The following is a 19,203-nucleotide window of genomic DNA, read 5'->3' on the forward strand; positions in this document are numbered from 1 at the left end:
CATGTTCTCTGTATGTATAAATATCTCCTATCTGTGTGTTCCATTCTATTCATCTGAAGAAGTGAGCTGTAGCCCACGAAAGCTTATGCTGAAATAAATTTGTTAGTCTCTAAGGTGCCACAAGTACTCCTGTTCTTTTTTTAGTAAAAGAACAGTTATACTTACAAATTAATAATAATTAATAAATGAAGGCAAGCTACAATGTGTATAGGAACAGTTTGATTTCAGAAACCAAACTTAAATTTGGTGAGGAAACATTTTGTTTCTTCCCCAAAAATAAAAGAATGTTTGATTGCTGATGCTTCCTTTTCTACAAATTAAAAGTAAATTATGTAAAGTTGTAAAAAATAAATGTCATACATTTTTAATGGTTGGCAGATGTATTCTGTCAATTCACACATACAGTAGCACTGGCTTGTTGCAGATTTTTACAGGCCACCATTTCTGCGACTGATCAGTTGCTGAGCATAACCAACGGTAGATATTTAAGGTTCGGGGGCACATCTGTTGTGTTGGTCGTGCAGCCAGGATTTGTTTATCATAGGAGAGTAGGATAAGTTAAAACTTTATTTCTTACATAAGAAGTGAGTAAATGCCTTATTCCCCAAATGAGAAGTGGGTAAACTCCAGTTACCGGTGTTTACCCTCAACTACACTACTGGCACTTGGCACAGAAATGGATGCCCTATGTCAGAGCATGGTTCTGCTCTGTGTAGGGAGCTAACCATCAGCACATGTAAGGAGGATTTGCAGGAGAGAGAGAGGGCAGGACGAACTCTGACCAGCCTGTAACTCTGACAAACCCAGAAATTACAGAAATGTTGAGCTCAGACTTGAGGAAGGTGTGTTTCATGACTTGTTGTCATTTTCAAAAATCATTAGCTCTTGATGGCTTTAAGAATAAAGTGTCAGTGGCTAAGAAACTCCTTGGCTAAGGCTATGTTCCTTACTTTCCTACCATGTTCTCCCCAAAGGGTTAAACTAGAATCTCAGGGTGACCACAGCCCAGGTGGAGTTCTGGGGGAGCATGTGTAAGTGACTAGAAGGCTCAGATTCAAACAGTTCTGAAAGTGGTATGACTCAAAAGTCATCTAGATTTGCAGAGATTTTGTAACAGGCTTCTCCATATTCACATAGCTGCTGCTGTTTCATACTCCTAGTTGATTTTTTTTCTGTACTAAGGTGTGTGATGAACCCAAATCACATGTCCTCTTACAACAGCTCCTACATGTCAAGTATTACAGAAACACAGCCCTGGTTGATGTCATTGTTAACCAACCTATATTTCTAGAAGCTTCTGTACTTATGCTAAATTGTATAACTATGAACTCTACACCCAGAATGCCTTGTACTCATGCTAAGCTTTATAGTGGAATTTACTAGTAGGTAAACTTTGCATTTAATCTCTGTTCTTTGTATATGTAGAATCTGTCAGAAACAAGATCTATGTTCAGTTGAGGCTTGCCAAATATGAACAGTGGGGTAGATACAGCTGGTACAGAGTACTAGGGACAGTTGACACAGATGTCTTTGTATCCAGAAAAATAGGTATGAAACTATATAAGTAAACATGAGTAAGGTCTGTAATAATACAGTGGAATTTTCTATCTGTTTTAAACAAGGGGAATATAAATATGAGCAGAATTGAGCCCACACTTTAGAATAGATTGAAATTGCTGCAGGACTGTTCTCCAAATTGGTAATGTATGAACTTCTCTGTTTGCACTGATTTATTTATGTTTAATAAACTGATTGAGCCAAGTTATCTGATGTCTCATTAATTGATCATTTAAAGTGAACAACTAACATCATGTTCCAGTTGATAAAATCATGGCTCCTTCCAAGTTGCTATGTCTTCATAAGCTTACCAATCCTTGTAGTCTTTGCCTGAGGACTGGACAATCAGATACTACTAGGACAAGCACTAGTAGATTAGGACCAGATTTACAAAGGTATTTAAGGTTCGGGGACATATCAAAGAGCAATCACCCATCCTTCTGAATATCCTCATTTATACAATACCATAATGTCTCAATCTTATTGCCTCTCTTATTGACTATGCAAGTGGAACTACTAAGGAGCATCATGTGGTGCCACAGATTGCACAACATGCTGTACACATCCACCTCTATGTCATTTTCTTGGTATGTGTGGCTGGTAGTCTCCTAAATACCCCAGGCCTAAATTCTGAATTATGTGCAGCCCTTGAGGTAAGGAGCTTCCCCACAGGATGTAAGGGTGGCTGAATGGACTTGTACTGCCCCCACTTGCAACCTCCAGTGTAAGAGCATCTTGGAAGTGTGGTCAGAGGAAGAGTGGACATTTCAGGGGACATCATAATAATTTTCAAGATCACTTACTCTGACCCCTACTTCAGCTATCTTCCCAGCTCCATAAATTTATTTTTGCTGCTGTCAAATCTCTTTTCACTCATGTCATTGGTTCTCACACACTCCTAGAAGTGGAAATACCCTTCCCTGCATTCTTCCTGTTAAGACCTAGTGTAAAAAAAGCTGCTAGTGCATAATATTGGTCCCACAGAACCCAGGAATTAAGGTACATATTCTTGACTACCATCTACAGGCACTTTATCTTATTAAATAACTATTTACATAGAGCTATAGAGCACTCCGATAACACTTCTTTGACCCTCTTGCCACATTTCTTGTCCTGGTACTCAGGAGAAGAAGAGGTACTCAGAAAGGAAGAAGAGGCACTCAGTGTTTAGGGCACTAGCCAAGAATTTAGGAGAGTTCGTGTAGTGAGGCGGCCTGGCTCCCGGCGGCCCCTGAGAGAGAGGAACCGGAACATCCCCCTCAGTGGGCGGAGCCACTGCCACCTGTTCCCGCCCCCCGGAAGTCAAGGGGCGGGACAGGAAGTATAAAAGCCCGGCCTCAGCACTCAGTTGGAGCCCAGCAGCCGGAGAGGACGGACGCGCCTGATCGGGCTCCCGCCGGACCAAGCCTGCCCCGAGCCAGGTACCCCGAGGTGGACTGGCCGAGCCTGCCCCGAGCCCGGTACCCTGACGTGGCCGGACCGAGCCTGCCCCGAGCCAGGTACCCTGAGGAGCAGCCCGAGCAGCCCCCTGACCCGAGTCCGGAGGAGCAGCCGGACCTAGACAGTCTTCAGCCCGCCGAGGAGCCCATGGTATGGGACCCCGCTGCCGAGCCCAGCGGGGAGCAGGTACCCGAGGAGGGGGAGATGGAGTGTAGCCCGGGGGTAGCTGACCCTTGTCCGGCTGAGGGCACTGACGTGCCCATGTCAGTGTGTTGCGGCTAGGATCCCCACTGACTGCAGCGGGTCCACGCCGCTGCTAGGGCCCCGGGCTGGGGCACAGTGGAGTGGGTGGGCCTGTGTCCCCCCTGCCACCCCACTCACGGGTGGCAGACTCCCCCTCCTACCAGCGTTTCGGCCGAGAAGCCTGCACTTACCTGGGCTTCCTGAACTATTGTTACTGCTCAGCTCCTGCTATAAGGACCTGAGCCTGGAACTCTTGTTTATTGCCCCACCCTGATTGAGGGCCGGGGCTTCCTGAGACTGATGCCGCTGCTCAGCTCCTGAGGCAAGGACCTGAGCCCTGAACTATTATTACTGCTCAGCTCCGGCTGTAAGGAGCTGAGCCTAGAACTGCTGTGTTGCTGCCCCGCCCTGATTGAGGGCCTGGGCTTAGCTCATTAACGTTGTGGTGCTCAGCCTGCAGGAAGGACCTGAGCCCCTTGGACTCTTGTGTGGTGCCTAGCCCTGAGCTAGGGCTCGGACTTGCTGACTTGGTGACTGCTCAGCTCTGGCTGCGAGGACCGGAGCCGAGAGCCGGTTTGCCGCCCCGCCCTGACTGAGGGCCGGGGTTTATTGACTTTGTTACTGCTCAGCCTGCAGGAAGGATCTGAGCCGGGAACTAGCATTTGCTGCCCCGCCCTGCCTGAGGGCCGGGCCCATTGCAGTGACCGTGTGCCTTCTGTTTCAGCCCCTGCCTGAGGGGCGGGACCCTGAGACCTTCAGAACCCGAAGACTGATCCAGGCCGTGAAGTGAGGCGGCCTGGCTCCCGGCGGCCCCTGAGAGGGCACGGCCCCCGTACCGGACTATTACAGTTGGGTTGAAGCCCCTGCTTCACCACAGACTTCCTATGTGACTTTGCACAAGTCACTTAGGCGCTCAGTTCCCATCTGTAAAATGGGGATAATGGTGAGGATAAATACATTAAAGATTGTGAGGCGGTAATATACTGAGGTAATGGGGACCATATAAGTACCATAGGGAGGATTCTCTTTATCTGGCTCACAAATGATAGAGTGCATATTTTGCCTACAGCATCTTTCACCCAAAGATCTACAAGTGGTTTACAAATATTAATGAATTAATCCTTACAACAGCCCCATGAGTCAGGGAATAAAGAACCGTTATCCCATTGTAGAGACAGAGCCAAAACAAAACACCCTCTTGTACAGTGGTTAAGCGACTTGCTCAGTTACACAGGTAATATGCGAAAGAGCCAGCCAGGAACAGACTACAGACCTCCTGTCATGAGCTCTGTTCCCCGAACCATCCTTCCTCCTGTCACTTCTTCCACTTAGGTCCTTGCCTTTCAACTGGTGGATGAGCTTTTGTGTTTCCTTAGCCTCTTCTCGGTCAGTTCGTTTTCTAAAACCACCCTGTTGAAGAGCAGGTTGGTCCTGTGCTGCGAAGGTGCTTTGTGAAGTAATGTTTTTCTGTTTGAAATTCCTATTTCTCCGCCCTTTATTGCTATAGACTAACAGACATTTTAGAATTAACCCTGGCATGAAGCACAGAGCTAAATATCCCTACTGAGCTTCTGACACCTTTATATACTTTCCCATCTCCAGTGGTAACCGGGGTTTTGGTCCAAAGATTGTCTAGGGAAAAGAAAAGATGCTGCTATAGGGAGCCTGATCGACAGCCCACTGAAATCAATGGGAATCTTCCCAGTCACTTCAATGGGCTGCGCAGCAAGCCCTATCCAGCGGCCCAGAGAGGGGGCAGATGGTCGGATGCAGGTGAGGGCAGAGCCGTCCTTACCCATGGGCGAAGGTGCCCTGCGCCGCTGCCTGCTGCTCCAGGTCTTCCCCATGGGCCCCACCCCTGCTCCGCCCAGCCCCGCCCGCCCCGAGCTCTGCAGCAGCCAGCATGGCCGGGCCTGCACGCCCGGCGGCGGGAAGTGCAGCCCCGGTCCCAGCTGCGCCGATGGTGAGGGCTGGAGGGGTGGATCTCCGCTGTCCCCCAAGCTCGCCCCCCCCAGGAGAACTGGGGCCCGCTGCCCCCCCGCGGGGAACTGGGGCCCCACACAGCCCCGCGGGGGGGGGGGGCAGAATAGCTAGGGACGGCCTGGGTGAGGGGCCAGTCTAGTAGGGCCGCCCCTCCCTGCCCCAGCTCCCCCTCCCTCTAGGAGGGGCTCCGCAGTCCAGTCAGCCCAAGTGGAAGCAGCTCGGCTGGGCGGGGTGACCGCTGCTCTATTAATGCAGGGGCTGGCGGTGGCTTGGGCTGCCCTGTCCCCATCCCTAGCATGCAGTGCTCCCCGAGCCTGGTGCTCGCCCTCAGCTCCCTCCTGGGCGCCCTGGGCTTGCTGCTGCTCTGCCTCAACCTCCGCGCCCCGGCCAGGTACGGGAAACACCAGGAGAAGCCGGGCAAGCCCTGGGCCAGGCTGCCTGCCCGCTGCGCCTGGTTCCTGCAGGAGCTCCCCTCCTTCTTGGTGCCCGCGCTGCTGCTGGCGCTGCGCAGCCCGCCCCGCCTGGAGCCCCTGGGCTGCCGGCTGCTGTGCGGCATGTTCTGCGGGCACTACTTCCACAGGTAACGCGAGCCCGGCCGCCGCGGCGGGGTGGGGCCAGAGGGCTCGCTAGGGGAGAGCGGGCTGGCGGGGGTGCGGGCTGTGGCGGGGAGCGGGCGGTGCAGCGGGTGGCGCCCACCCCAGTGGAAGGGGCTGGGTGCCGGCTTTCTACCTTGGCTCCCTCCTGCGACCGGCGAGGTGACGCTCCTGGCTCTGTTCACTGAACGACGGGGCTCGGGTTAGGAGGCTGAAGTCGGTTCTTTACTCCCGGTCCCTTGTTAAGTGCTACCTTATTCAAAGGCCAAACTTATTTCAAACGGCCACCTCCCGCTTTGAGAAATGCCGACCATGGAATGTGGTCACAACTTTTAATTTCTAAATCGTCTGTCAGTGGCTCAGTAATTATGGATTGATTTAAATAATCCAGAGGCTGGGTCATGTCCGGCTGGCTGTGACAAAATGAGGCTCAGGTCACCCAGGCCCCCTCAGATTGTTCTGAAGGTGTTCGGAGGTTCCACTCGCTTTGCTCCTGTGTAATGTGAGATGTGAGGTCCCCACCTTGGGTGACCAGACAGCAAATGTGAAAAATCAGGATGGGGGTGGGAGGTAATAGGAGACTATATAAGAAAAAGACCCAAAAATCGGGACTGCCCCTATAAAATCAGGACATCTGGTCACCCTATCCCCACCACAGTTGCCAACTTTCATGTGGTAAATAAGCACCCTGACTGTCACAATAAGCCAAAAATCAAGCAAATCCCATTTCAAAACAAGCCAATCCCTAAGAACCCCAACTCTCTATGTGACTAGACCCCCCCCCCCGGCCAGGGGTGGCTCTAGAAATTACGCCGCCCCAAGCAGGGCGGCGCGCTCGCCGCCCTTCCCCGGTCCCGCGGCCGGGGCAGAAGTGTCTGCGGCGGGTGTGCTGGTTCCGCGGCTCCGGTGGAGCATCCGCAGGCATGCCTGCGGGAGCTCCTTCCGAGCCGCGGGACCAGCGCACCCGCCGCAGTCATGCCTGCGGGAGCTCAAACGGAGCCGCGGGAAGAGGGGACCTTCCGCAGTCATGCCTGCGGCAGGTCCGCTCGTCCCGGGGCTCCGGTGGGCCTCCCGCAGGCATGACTGCGGAAGGTCTGCCGGAGCCAAATGCCGCCGTGCCCCGACAATGCCGCCCCACGCGCCTGCTTGGCGCGCTGGGGTCTGGAGCCGGCCCTGCCCCCGGCATGCAGTCTGGGACTGGTGGACCCCCTGTGCACCCTGACTCTGTCCCCCATCCCTTACCCCTGCATGCTGGGAGCCGATCAAAAAAAAAAGAAGCTACAGGCAACAAGCCAAACAAGCAACAAGATACAAGGCAAAAACTAGCCAACAAGCAACTCACAAGCCAGTTAAACCAAAAACATGCCCAATTTCTGGGGGTTTTTTTCCGCGGGTTTGGCGTGTCTGGGCTTGACCCCGCTTCCATGTTATAAATGGTGCATTAATAAGGAGCTGCATTTTGCCTGACTACATGTGACAAAAATGTCTCGGTCAGCTCAAATGACACATCCCTGTGACCGTCCTACAGTTCTGAAGGAGCTGGGACATGCCACTCTCTGACGTGAATCTTTGTTTTTGTGCAATATGCTGCCCCATGTCATGCCTCACCCCTCTTCCATATTGTACAAGGCTTGAATAGGGAACTGGGTTTTGACTGACAAATTGTGTCTTCAGTCAATCCCCACAACTGTCAGACTGTTCTGAAGCAGCTGGGACATGTCACTCCCTGACCCACAGGTTTGTTCTTGAGCACTATGGTGTGAGATGTGATTTCCCCCTGACCCTCCCCCCCAATTTCATTTTGTACATGGAGTTTGAATAGGAGCTGGGGTTTGACTGGCTGTACTTGATAAAATAAGTATTGGGTCATCCCAAGTGACTCGTCCCTGTGACTGTTCTTTCATTATGCCGAGATAAGAATATTTCTGGTCTGACAAATTTATTACCCCAATTTTAAATATGTGCTTTCTTTGTTAGTAAACATACAATATGCATGTAAAAATCAACAAAAAGTATTTAGCCAAGTTGTTGCAAATCCAGCTGTAATGTTTTAACAAATTATGCGATAGTTACAAATGAAGAAGTCTATAGGAACTTTATTTTGTTGTTAGATTAATTAAAGTCAGGGAAAATGGCTACAGTTACCAAAAATTGTTTGTTATAGATATAGAAACATTTATGTTTAGTGTTGTCTTTTCCTTGTTACACAACAAAAATAATATGAAGACACTACTCTCAAATAATCTTGTTTATTAGCTGTATGCAAATTTACAAGACCTCGCTTAATGCACACTTCTGTTCTGAGTGGTTTCTGGTGGCTTCTAAAACAATGAAAACAGTGAGCACCACTATAGCACTCAAAAACTACGTAAAGGAATACTATCCTATATCTTTCTTTGAAGGAGCTAGCATCTGTAGTGTTGCTGTGAAACTCATATAATAGTAATGTGGCTTGGTACAGTTTAATTGAATCTGGAGAACTCTTTGTGTGTGGCTGGAATATCTCCATCCTGATTCCTTTTTAATTCCAAAATTCCATCATGAAGTCCTCAGTATTACCAAGTTTATGGATACATACAAAATGGTTCCCAGTGTTATGTTATCCCAACAACTTTGTACCTATAATAACACCTTGTCTTTAATAAATTCTACTGTTAATACAAATAATTTTGATGACTTTTATTGAACTAATCAATATTTGAAAAAATATTTTAAATAGTAATGTTTTTTTAAAGTTACATGGAAAAGAGCTATAGAGAGGGCTGATGAAATGTTCCTACCCCAGAAAAATACTTCATTTTTGTCTGCATAGTCAGTGAATGGTATTTGAAAATATGCAGGCCACTACTTTTAGATGCATCCATGAAATACATCTTGTTTTCTTTTAGCTTGCTATCATGCACAGAAGTATCTGATGGAAATAGCAGAAAGTCAAATTCTTGAATCTTTCTGTGATCAGACTTAACTGTGAGTGTAATGATAAGCTGAATGGTTCACCATTAATGAAATGATACGTCCTTAGTTGATGTAATCCAGTTGCCCTTGTTCACTTTGACTCTGAAATTGTAAAAGAAGTAAAATGTCGCTATTTATTATGATAAAAATATTTTAATTAATTGAGTAGTTGTTGTTGTTAGTGTTGATCACTGGTTACACCTATATTTGAGCATTCCTGACGATTTGTATTAAAAGGCCTTGTTTTGCATAAAGGGAATTTTTTCTTCATGAATTTCTGCATAGAATTGCTGCATAATTTAGTGCTATCTGCCTCTCCCTAAGGAGGTATTTATGGTCTGTAATCCTGACACCACCATTGACTGCTCCAAACAACCACATGGAGGGGGAAACTGATAAAGGTTTGGGTGCAGAGGGGCTAGTAAAAGAGTTTAATAGATTCAGACATTTTCTGGCCAGAGGAGACTATTAGGTCATTAGTCTGCATCTGACCTCCTGTATATTACCATAGAATTTCACCCAGTTTCTCCTGTATTGAGCTTGGTGTGACGTTGTACCCCATAATGCTTTATAGAAATATGCTTATGAATGTAAATATGACATAACTGGAATATGTTTTATGCTAGATATGCCATGTAACATATCTCTGCAAAGGTTATGATCTACTGGATATATTCATCCTATTTACATGCATGTATCATTTTTGTATTAAAAGTTATGAATATTGGCTATGTACTTGTTTGATTTTAAGTAGCCTCAGTGAAGCAGTTGGTCAGCTTCTTGAGAATAGACTATTCTCAGTAAGTGCCCAATCAAGAAACACTTAAGCTAACAATGAGCTTTGAGAGATGCCAATCCACATCTGAGCTTTCCTGGGACTGTAGCTCAGCCTGTAAAGTTCTGAGTCATACATGGACATGTGACTTGCCCATGTGACTCCAAAACTCCATCTTGGAGCTGGATTCTGCATAGGAGAGGGGAAGGGGTTTCCACCCACAAGAGAGAGTGTATTTAAGCCCCTGTGAACCCCTCTATTTTGTCTTCAGCTGGCTCAAAAGGTAGCCTCTCTACCCACAAAGGATACCCGAAAGAAATTGGAACAAAGAACAGTAGCCACAGGGGTGTGAGTGATTGCTGGACCCAGACTAGAAGGAGGTTAGTCTGTAAAAGAAGCTTACTGGAACATCTCAGGGTGCGATTTCATCTGTAATCACTTTCTTACTGTATTGGGCTTAGAATTGCGTGTTTTATTTTATTTTGCTTGGTAATTCACTTTGTTCTGTCTGTTATTACTTGGAACTACTTAAATCCTACTGTTTGTATTTAATAAAATCACTTTTTACTTATTAATTAACCCAGAGTATGTATTAATACCGGGGGCGGGGGGCAAACAGCTGTGAATATCTCTCTATCAGTGTTGTAGAGGGTGAACAATTTATGAGTTTACCCTGTATAAGCTTTATACAGGGTAAAATGGATTTATTTGGGATTTGGACCCTATTGGGAGTTGGGTATCAGAGTGCTGGAGACAGGAGCACTTCTTAAGCTGTTTTCAGTTAAGCCCGCAGCTTTTGGGGGACGTGGTTCAGACCTGGGTCTGTGTTTGTATCAGGCTAGCATGTCTGGCACAACCAGCTAGGGCACTGAAGTCCCAAGCTGCCAGGGAAAATGGGCTTAGAGGTAGTCTCAGCACATTAGGTGGCAGTCCCAAGGGGTTTCTGTGATCCAACCTGTCACACCTGGTAACTATTTTTTTTAATTATTTTTTTTTATTGATTTTCATAAAGAAGGAGGCAATGAAAAATACAAGAAGGTAAATAACTTACAATTTGATATTTTTTTCAAATATCAGGGTTGGGACCCACAGCTGAACTCAGACCCAGCTCATTGCTCTCAGCTGACTCAGCTAATGAACCAGGCCTCCTGATTGGCTGAAGACTCCATCAGTCACAGTCTTAAACACTGCAGCAGGCCTGGGTTTCTGGCTGCTCAACAGCATTCCATGCCCACAGCTGTATTTCTATTCCTGCTCTCAGCTCCCTTCGTGTTCCTCGCCCTTGCTCTGGCACCTGCTTCTGTATCCTGCTCCCTGACCCTGGTTCCACTTCTGGTTTCCTGTTCCTGGCCCTTGCTCCTGTCCTCACTATAGCTGATAGTCTGGCTCCAACCCCTGGCTCTCAGCTCTGGCTTATTCCCCAGACTTGGCATTCATTTTCTGGCCACTGCTCTGACAACTGACACTTGGTCTCTGGCCGTCAGCTCTGGCTCGCTCCCCAGACTTGATAACTCAGCTCCTGACTTGGCCACTAGGCCTGACTACCTCTGTTCCAACCAGTAGGCGAGGCAGCCGCAGCCCAATCATTATGCCAAATCACATGCTTCACTAGATCTACTATATAAGTAAGCAATTATGCAGTTTTGTAACTCATTAAAGCTGCAAGACCAGACAATACAAAACCAGACAACACTACATAGACATAACATGTTAAGGAGAGCTAACAGTAATACTATAAAAGACATATATGAACAGGGAGAAGAAACAAAGAGGAGATGGGGAGGGGAAAGAAAGAGGGGGGCTTAGGTAGACTGGAGGTTTGGCATTCTTTGAGCCATCTCAACATTTTTTATCCAAATGTATCTAGAAAGAGGATCCAAATTACTTCAAAAATCATATCATTGCTCTATATGGCAATACCAATAATACATGTTAGTCAAACACAGATCTTCTAGAATGGCATCCACTCTTGATTTGAAGACATCAAGAGATGATGAATCAACCACTTCCCTTGGTAGTTTATTCATTGGTTGATCGCCCTCACTTTTAAAAGCTTGAACATAAACTTCTAATTTGATTGTGTTTGCCTTTTACTTCCAGTCATTGGTTCTTGTTCTGCATTTCTCAGATTAAAAAGCCCTTTATTACCCATGTAATCTAGATATGTCTGTCTTCTTTTTGATTAAACTAAACAAATTGATCTTTTAAAATCTCTCACTGTATGGCATTTTCTCCAGCCTTGAATAGTTTTTTTTGGCTCTTTTCTGTGCTTTTTCTAGGTTTTTCAACATCCTTTTAAAAATGTGGACACCAGAATTGGCTGCAGTATTCTAATATGAGTCTCACAATACCATAAACAGAGGGATTACATTTGCTCTTTTTACCACATCATTGCACTGGGAACTCATGTTCAGTTGCTTGTCCACTTCATTAATGACTTGGATAATGGAGCGGAGACTATGCTTGTAAAATTTGTGGATGATGCCAAGCTTGGAGGGATTGCAAGGACTTTGGATGACAGGGTTAGAATTCAAAATGACCTTGACAAGTAGGAGAATTGGTCTGAAATTAACAAAATGTCATTCAGTAAAGACCTTTTCAAAGAAATACTTTCAGGAAGAAAAAGTCAAATAGACAGCTACAAAATGGGCAATAGCTGGCTACACAATACTTCAGAAAAGGATCGGGGGTTATAGTTAGGGTGACCAGATGTCCTGATTTTATAGGGACATTCCTGATGTTTGGGGCTTTTTCTTATATAAACCCCTATCGCCCCCTCCATCCCCTGTCCTGATTTTGCACATTTGCTATCTGGTCACCCTAGTTATAGTGTGATGAAAAAGGAGTATTGTTGTGTGTAAGACATGGGAGGTAATTGTCCCTCTCTACATGGCACTAGTGAGGCCTCAACTGGAGTATTGTCCAATTCTGGGTGCCATACTTTAGGAAGGATGTGGAGGAACTGAAGAGTGTCTAGAAGACAGCTACAAAATCATAAAGGGCTTAGAAAACCTGACAAATGAGGAAAGTTTTTAAAAAACTGGGCATGTTTAATCTGGAGAAAGAAGACTGCGTGGGGACTTGATAGCCCTTAACATATTTTAAGAATGTTATTACAAAGAGGATGGTTATCAATTGTTCTCTGTGTCCATTGAATGTAGGACAAGAAGTAATAGGCTTAATCTGCAGCAAGGGAGACTTTAGGAAAAACTTTCTAATTGTATGGATAGTTAAACTCTGGAACAGACTTCCAAGGGAGGTTGTGGAATCCCCATCACTGGATGATTTTAAAAACAGTTTGTACAAACACCTGTTAAGGATGGTCTGGGCATACTTCGTCCTGGCTCTGTGTGGGGAGAGAGACTTTATGGTTCTTGAGGTCCCTTCCAGCTCTATGATGCTATGACCCCTAAATACTTTTCAGAATCACTGCTTTCAAGGACACAATCCTTCCCCCGCCCCCGTTTGGTAGTTACGGCCTGCATTCCTTGTTCCTACATGTATTCAAACATATTTTGTTTGAATCTGATTGCTCTGTCCTCTTCATTATTTACCACTCTGCTAATCTTTGTGTCATCTACAAACTTCAACAGCAGTGATTTTATATTTACTTCCAGATGTTGATGAAAATGTTGAATAGTTTTGATCCCTCCAAAACCCCTCCAGAAACACCCACATTCTATGATGATTCTCTACCATCGTCTACTTTTTGAGTCCTGCCAATTAGCTATTTTGTAATCCATTTAAAGTGTGCTTTATTGGTATTGTATAGTGCTAACTTTTTAATCAGAATGTTACAGTACTAAGTATATTGTATCTTTTCTATGGCGGCCCTTATACTGCAGTGATGAGCGTGGTATCAATGCACTGCTGGAAGGTGCTCAAAGCAATGTGACTACACATCTGTCGTTTGGTGTGTTTTCTCCCATCCTATCCCAGGGATAGGAACATGTGCAGGGAAGTATATTTGGCAGGGTTTTAGCTTTTTTGTTTGGTTTGTTTTGTTTTTGTTATTTAAATATGTGTTGCTTTGTGTTTGTTAGAGAAGGCAAGATCAAAAAAACGTGCCTTGCAGTTGGAGCAGAAGGTGGTGAGGTTTGTGATGGGTTCATTCCACAGTTAAGATTGACCCCGAGAAAGTTCATATCTACTGCACAGACAAGCTTTACCCTATTGCAGAGAGTACCATTGTGACTGAGGAGTGGAGTTGTTGACCATACTCCGTGTCCCTGGAGCTTAGGAAATCTTTGGATATCCTGGGCCCAGGCCATTGTGAACATTAAAGATAAGGAGTGAGACCTTGAACTTGATTCAAAATCCAATAGGAAGCCACTGTAAGGAGAGAGGACAGGTATATGATGTGTGAATGATAGCCTCTGTTGCTGAGGAGGTGCCTTGCAGTGTTCTGTATTAGTTGGAGTTTCCTAAATGCTGACAGCTTTATGCCCAAGTATATCACATTGCTGTAGTCCAGCTGAAAGGTGAGAAAGGCATGAATAACTGAGGCTAGGTCATTGTCTTCTAGAATGGGATGGAGTCTCCAACCCGGTCGGAGATGGCAGAAAGTATATCTCACGCTGCAGCATGGCTGCAAATATTTTTACCTTTATCAACCAAACTAGAAATGCCATCAAAAAAGAAATATCAGGTTTGTTTGACAAGACCTATTTTCCATGAAACCATGTTGACTGGAATTAATTGTATTCCTATTCTTTAATTCTTTAGCAATTGAATCCTGTATTAGCTTTTCCATTGTTTTGCCCAAGACTGATGTCAAACTAACCTGTCTACAGTTACCCAGGGCATATTGCTTGCACTTTTTGAATATTGCACAATATTAGTACTCTTTCAGTCTTCTGGAATTTCCCTGGTATTCTAACTTTTATTTAAAATTAAATTGATGGTCCAGACATCTTCCTAGCTCACTTTTTTTATAACTCTTGGGTACAAGTTATTAGGACATTCTGATGGTCTGGAAAGTAGTTCATCAGTCTCATGTGATACAAATACATCATCTGTTTCTTTTTAAATACAGACCAGAAATATTTATTGAACACTTTCTGCATCATTATTAACAATTCTACCAACTCTGTCCATAGATGCTCAACCCCCCTCTACCTCCGGCCCTGCCCCGTCTCTATCCCTGCCCTGCCCCTCCTGCCCCTGCCATGCTCCCATTCCATCCCCTTCCCCAAAGTCTCTGCCCCCTCCCTGCCCCTATTCTGACTCCTTCCCCAAATCCACCGCCCCCGGCCACACCTCTTCCCCTCCTCCTCCCCTGAGCATGCCATGTTTCTGCTCCTCCCCCCTCCCTCCTGGAGCTTGCTACAGCTGTTTGGCCGCAGCAAGCGCTGGGAGGTACGCGAAGGAGCAGGGATGCCGCACTCTCAGGGGAGAAGGCGGAGGAGGAGGTGAGGTGGGGAGGGGAGGGGAGCTTGGCTGCCAGTGGGTGCAGAGCACCCACTAATTTTTCCCCGTGGGTGCTCCAGCCTTGGCGCACCCATGGAGTTGGTGCCTATGACTTTATCTAGTAATATGTCTATACCCCTATACCATTGCTGGGATTTCCTTAGTTACTAATATTCTCTAAAAACTCCTCCTTATTGTCATGAGCCCTGCCAGCCATGGATTTTTCCCTGATGTCTTTAACTTCCCATATCAACTTTCTATACTTTTAAACTTCTAATTTATATATATGATTTTTTATTGGTGCCTCCACTTTCTTGATTGTGGAAGCATGGCTTTTTGTTCATCTAATAAACTCTCCTTTAAGAATTCCCAACTTTCATTCATGTTTTCTTGTCTATTTTTTTTCTTCCAGTCAATTTCACTCATAATTTTCCTCAGCTTTGAGAGATTAACCCTCTTGCAGCACCAAGTTTATATATTACTTGTTCGGACTGTCCTCTGTTTGCCCATATTTAATGTAATCAGGTTATGATCACAGGTCCCTAGGAAACCAACATCCAGTCCAGTGATTGATTCTTCTTTATCTGTCCTAATGAGGACCAGAATAGAGCTACCTTATATTGAGTGCAGCACCTTATGTGCTAGAAAATTATTATCTGTAATTTTGAATTACTGGAACGATGTTTTATTACTGGCTGCATGAGTTCTCCAGTATATGTCTCCCAAATTGAACTCCCCCATAACAACATTGTTTCTGTCAACACATTAAGCACCTGTCCGTAAAGAGTAACTCATCCCGTTCTCTGGTTTGAGTCAATGGCCTGTAATAGATCTTCACCAGACCCCAAATTGGGCTTTGTTAGTTAGCACATTGATCCATATGCATTCAAAATTCTGTGGTTCTGAGTTACTGATAAATCTAAAACTTGTAAGATGTCTTTAATATCGCATGTCACCCCTCATCCTCTTACCCATTCTCTTCTTCCTAAACAGTCTCGCCAGTCATGTGACTTGTCCCACCAAGTTTTAATAATGCCAGTTATATAATTTTTCTTCATCAATAAGAATTGCTACTTAATTGTTAGTTGTTACCCAGACTCCTACCATTGATGTATAAACACTTGAAAATTTTCTTCTCTTCGCATTCTTTGCCACATCGGTGCCATTTGTTCATGACATCCTGAGTTTGAGTTTTGTACTGCATTTGCCTCCTTAGCACCCTCCCCTTGTATTGGTAGTTTAATGCCCTCCTAGCTGCTCCAGCTAGTCTCTCCAACAAAGCTGTACCATTGTGTGCCAAAATAATCAGTGAATTCTTGAATCTTTGTGTGAGTCAGAATCCCCAAAGAGATTTTAACAGACCAGGGAATCAATTTAACCTTCCGTATGATGTGGGAAGTCTGCAGCTTTTTGAAGATGAAGACCCTTTGGATATCTGCATACCACCCTCAGACTGATGGGCTGGTTGAGTGGTTTAATCAGACCTTAAAGAAAATGCTCCTGAAGTATTTGCTCAGGACCTTCGACATTGGGATCAGCTACTCACAGCATTACTGTTTGCTATTTGGGAAGTACTACAGACCTCAAAGGGTCACCTGCAATGTGATTACACCATAGTGACATTGTGGGGATCACCGAGATGGGTAAGAAATCCTGTCATCACCTGCCCTGTAACCCTGGGGGCCTTTATGCTGTGCAGCATTGATTCAATTTCCTGACAAGTACAAAGGCTCCCCCTGGCTTCTATTACCCTAGTTACCTTTTTGCAGGAAGACGCCAACAGCCCTTCCAGTCCTGAGTCTCCCCAAATCCATTCTCTCTGTGATCTTAAGTACCAGGCACTCGGACTGCTCCCCTATGGTTCGTCAACCCCCAAGGTGTGACACCAGTTGCCCCCCCCATTAACAATTTGCTTTGACACACACAAGATTTGCACACCAGACACTATCTTGGGATGAAAATAAACAAAAGGTTTATTTAATAGAAAAACCACAGATTCAAAGATGAAATAGTAAGGGAGAGCAAACATATACTAGTTACATAGAAAATAAACAAAGACACAACCTCAGGCTTTATACTTCCATATTAGATAAAGTCCTTTTTCTAATGCAAGTTACCTAATTCCTTTGAACAATTTCCCAGCATACCTCTTACCTGTGGGGGTGGGGGTGGGAATTCAGCATTTCTATGACCGCTTCCTGCCTAGAGGCTGTCCCTCAGTTTCTGGATGAAAACTTCAATTTCAAGCCTTCTTTTAAAAAGGCTCCCCTCCCCCGGTAACTCATGGTTATTCAGAATGGGGAAAATTCCCTCTTGACTTGGTAGCTGGGATGTATCAATTTTTTCCCATTAACTCTAATACTCCATCATTGTCTTTTCCTGGGCTGGACAATGGATGGTTACTTGGAGCTGGTTTTGTGTAAACATCTGGCTTGGGGGGATGTCCCTCCCTGCTATGAGGTGTAGCTGAAGTTGTAGTACAGGTTATGAGTACAGTTTTCTATATACACAAATGCACAGATTCATAACCACAGTCTGTATACGTACATCATAATGACGATCAAATTCAGAACATTACTAGCTTTCAGAAAAGACCTTACTCAATACACTTATAATACAATGATACAGTGTGCAATCCATTGGTTCAGTTGCTCATTTGGGGTGGGGGGTTAAGCCTTCTGTTTTCCTCTTGAGGTGGCTAGACCCCCACTTGTCACAGTAGGAAATTTGCTTCAGTGAGAAAAAGCATATTCTATTGTCTAGGTCAAGGACTGACCCAGGCCGCTCAAACTAGGACTATGTACAAGATAGCGTCCATCACTGCTGACACCACCTTAAGGAGGCAATGCTCTCAGCCTCTCTCAAGGATTTGCAGATTTTTCCATGGCAGCTTAGATCACAAGAGCTCGGCACTGTTGCCTAGGATTGGGCTCAGGGTTTCATTTATAAATCATGAGGCTCAAGTTGCAATATTTTGTGTATTTTAACTTAAATCATCAAAACTCAAAATTATGCTGTTTTAAAAATATTAGTATTCTAAACCAATTAATTTTACAGCCAAACAACTTCAGGGGGCTGGACACGTTTTTGCTGAATTCAGGCTGAAGTGGCACAGTTGATTTAAGAAAAAGAAATTATATCTGCAAGGTGGATAATCTGGGCAAAATTCACCTCGGCCTAATTGCATTGGACCAGATTCTGACCTCAGCTACACTGGATTAAATCTGGAGTTACACCAGTGACTCCAAAAGGAGTTACTCAAAACTTAAACCAGTGTAGTTGAGATTATTAGAGGAAGGAGTCTCTTATGGTTAAAACATAGAACTGTAGACCAGTACATCTGGATTCTATTCCCAGTTCTAAAATAAAGCATGCAAAGATTGCTGGCTGTGGCTGCTGAGTTTGTACTCCACTGCTGAAAAGAGGGCTGTAGCAGGAAGGAGTGCTGCTGCTGAAGAGGCCAAAGGAAGACTGGATGCTGAAGGCTGCCTAGCGGGTGTGACTGCTGCTGTTGAAAGGTGGTTGCGGAGATCATGGAGCCTAAAATAAACCCAGGAGGGCTACAGAGAAGCTCAGGAGAAAGGCAGAAGACTTGTTGGACTTTGATACCCCGGATAGAGTTGCCAGTTTTGGTTGGATGTGTTCCTGGAGATTTCATCATGTGACATAATCTTTAATTAAAGATTAATCTTTAATTCTTGGAGACTCCAGGACAAGCCTAGGGGATTAACAATCCAAACCCTGGAAGAGGTAGACTCTCATGGTTTTTTTTTTCTAACTTTTGTGCTTGACTTTACAACCTTAATGTTAACATTTTTTTGATGTAAAGTTATATATAGACACACTTTTGGGGGGCAAAGGAAGGTTAATATGAGCTATTAGAAATCAGCCCAAGGCAGCCCTCTTTACCTTCTTTAGAAAATAGATTAGTTTTTAAATCTATTATATTTTTAAAGGAAGTACACACTTGGCATCTAAACTCATTATTTCAAATTATACTCTCCTTTACACCTATGTAACCCCACCTGCATTTCAGTGCAGTTGGACTACTACCTTTCAAATGTACGTCAGATGATTTAGCAAAGACATAAAAAAGGGTTAATAAGGATTTAGAAACCTAACTTAATTTTTGCTTCTAAATATTTAGGAGCCTAACTTTATTCACCCATTTTTGAACAGGTGCTTGAATTATTAAAGGAGAAGGACCCCTCAAATAAAGTTGGAGAGGCCAATTTTTGAATGGCAGCA

General features: G+C 45.0%; 1 protein-coding gene across 1 annotated transcript in view; it reads left to right on the plus strand.

Annotated features, from left to right (window-relative positions):
- The first annotated feature begins 5,519 nt into the window (after positions 1–5,519).
- SRD5A2 (steroid 5 alpha-reductase 2) overlaps positions 5,520–19,203 on the plus strand; it is a 71,925-nt gene continuing 58,241 nt past the window's right edge. Inside the window, exon 1 of the mRNA XM_039532706.1 lies at positions 5,520–5,803. Coding sequence (XP_039388640.1) covers positions 5,520–5,803 — 284 coding nt within the window. The remainder of the gene's footprint in view (positions 5,804–19,203) is intronic.

The sequence above is a fragment of the Mauremys reevesii genome, linkage group 3, assembly GCF_016161935.1.
Source record: "Mauremys reevesii isolate NIE-2019 linkage group 3, ASM1616193v1, whole genome shotgun sequence".
NCBI lineage: Eukaryota > Metazoa > Chordata > Testudines > Geoemydidae > Mauremys > Mauremys reevesii.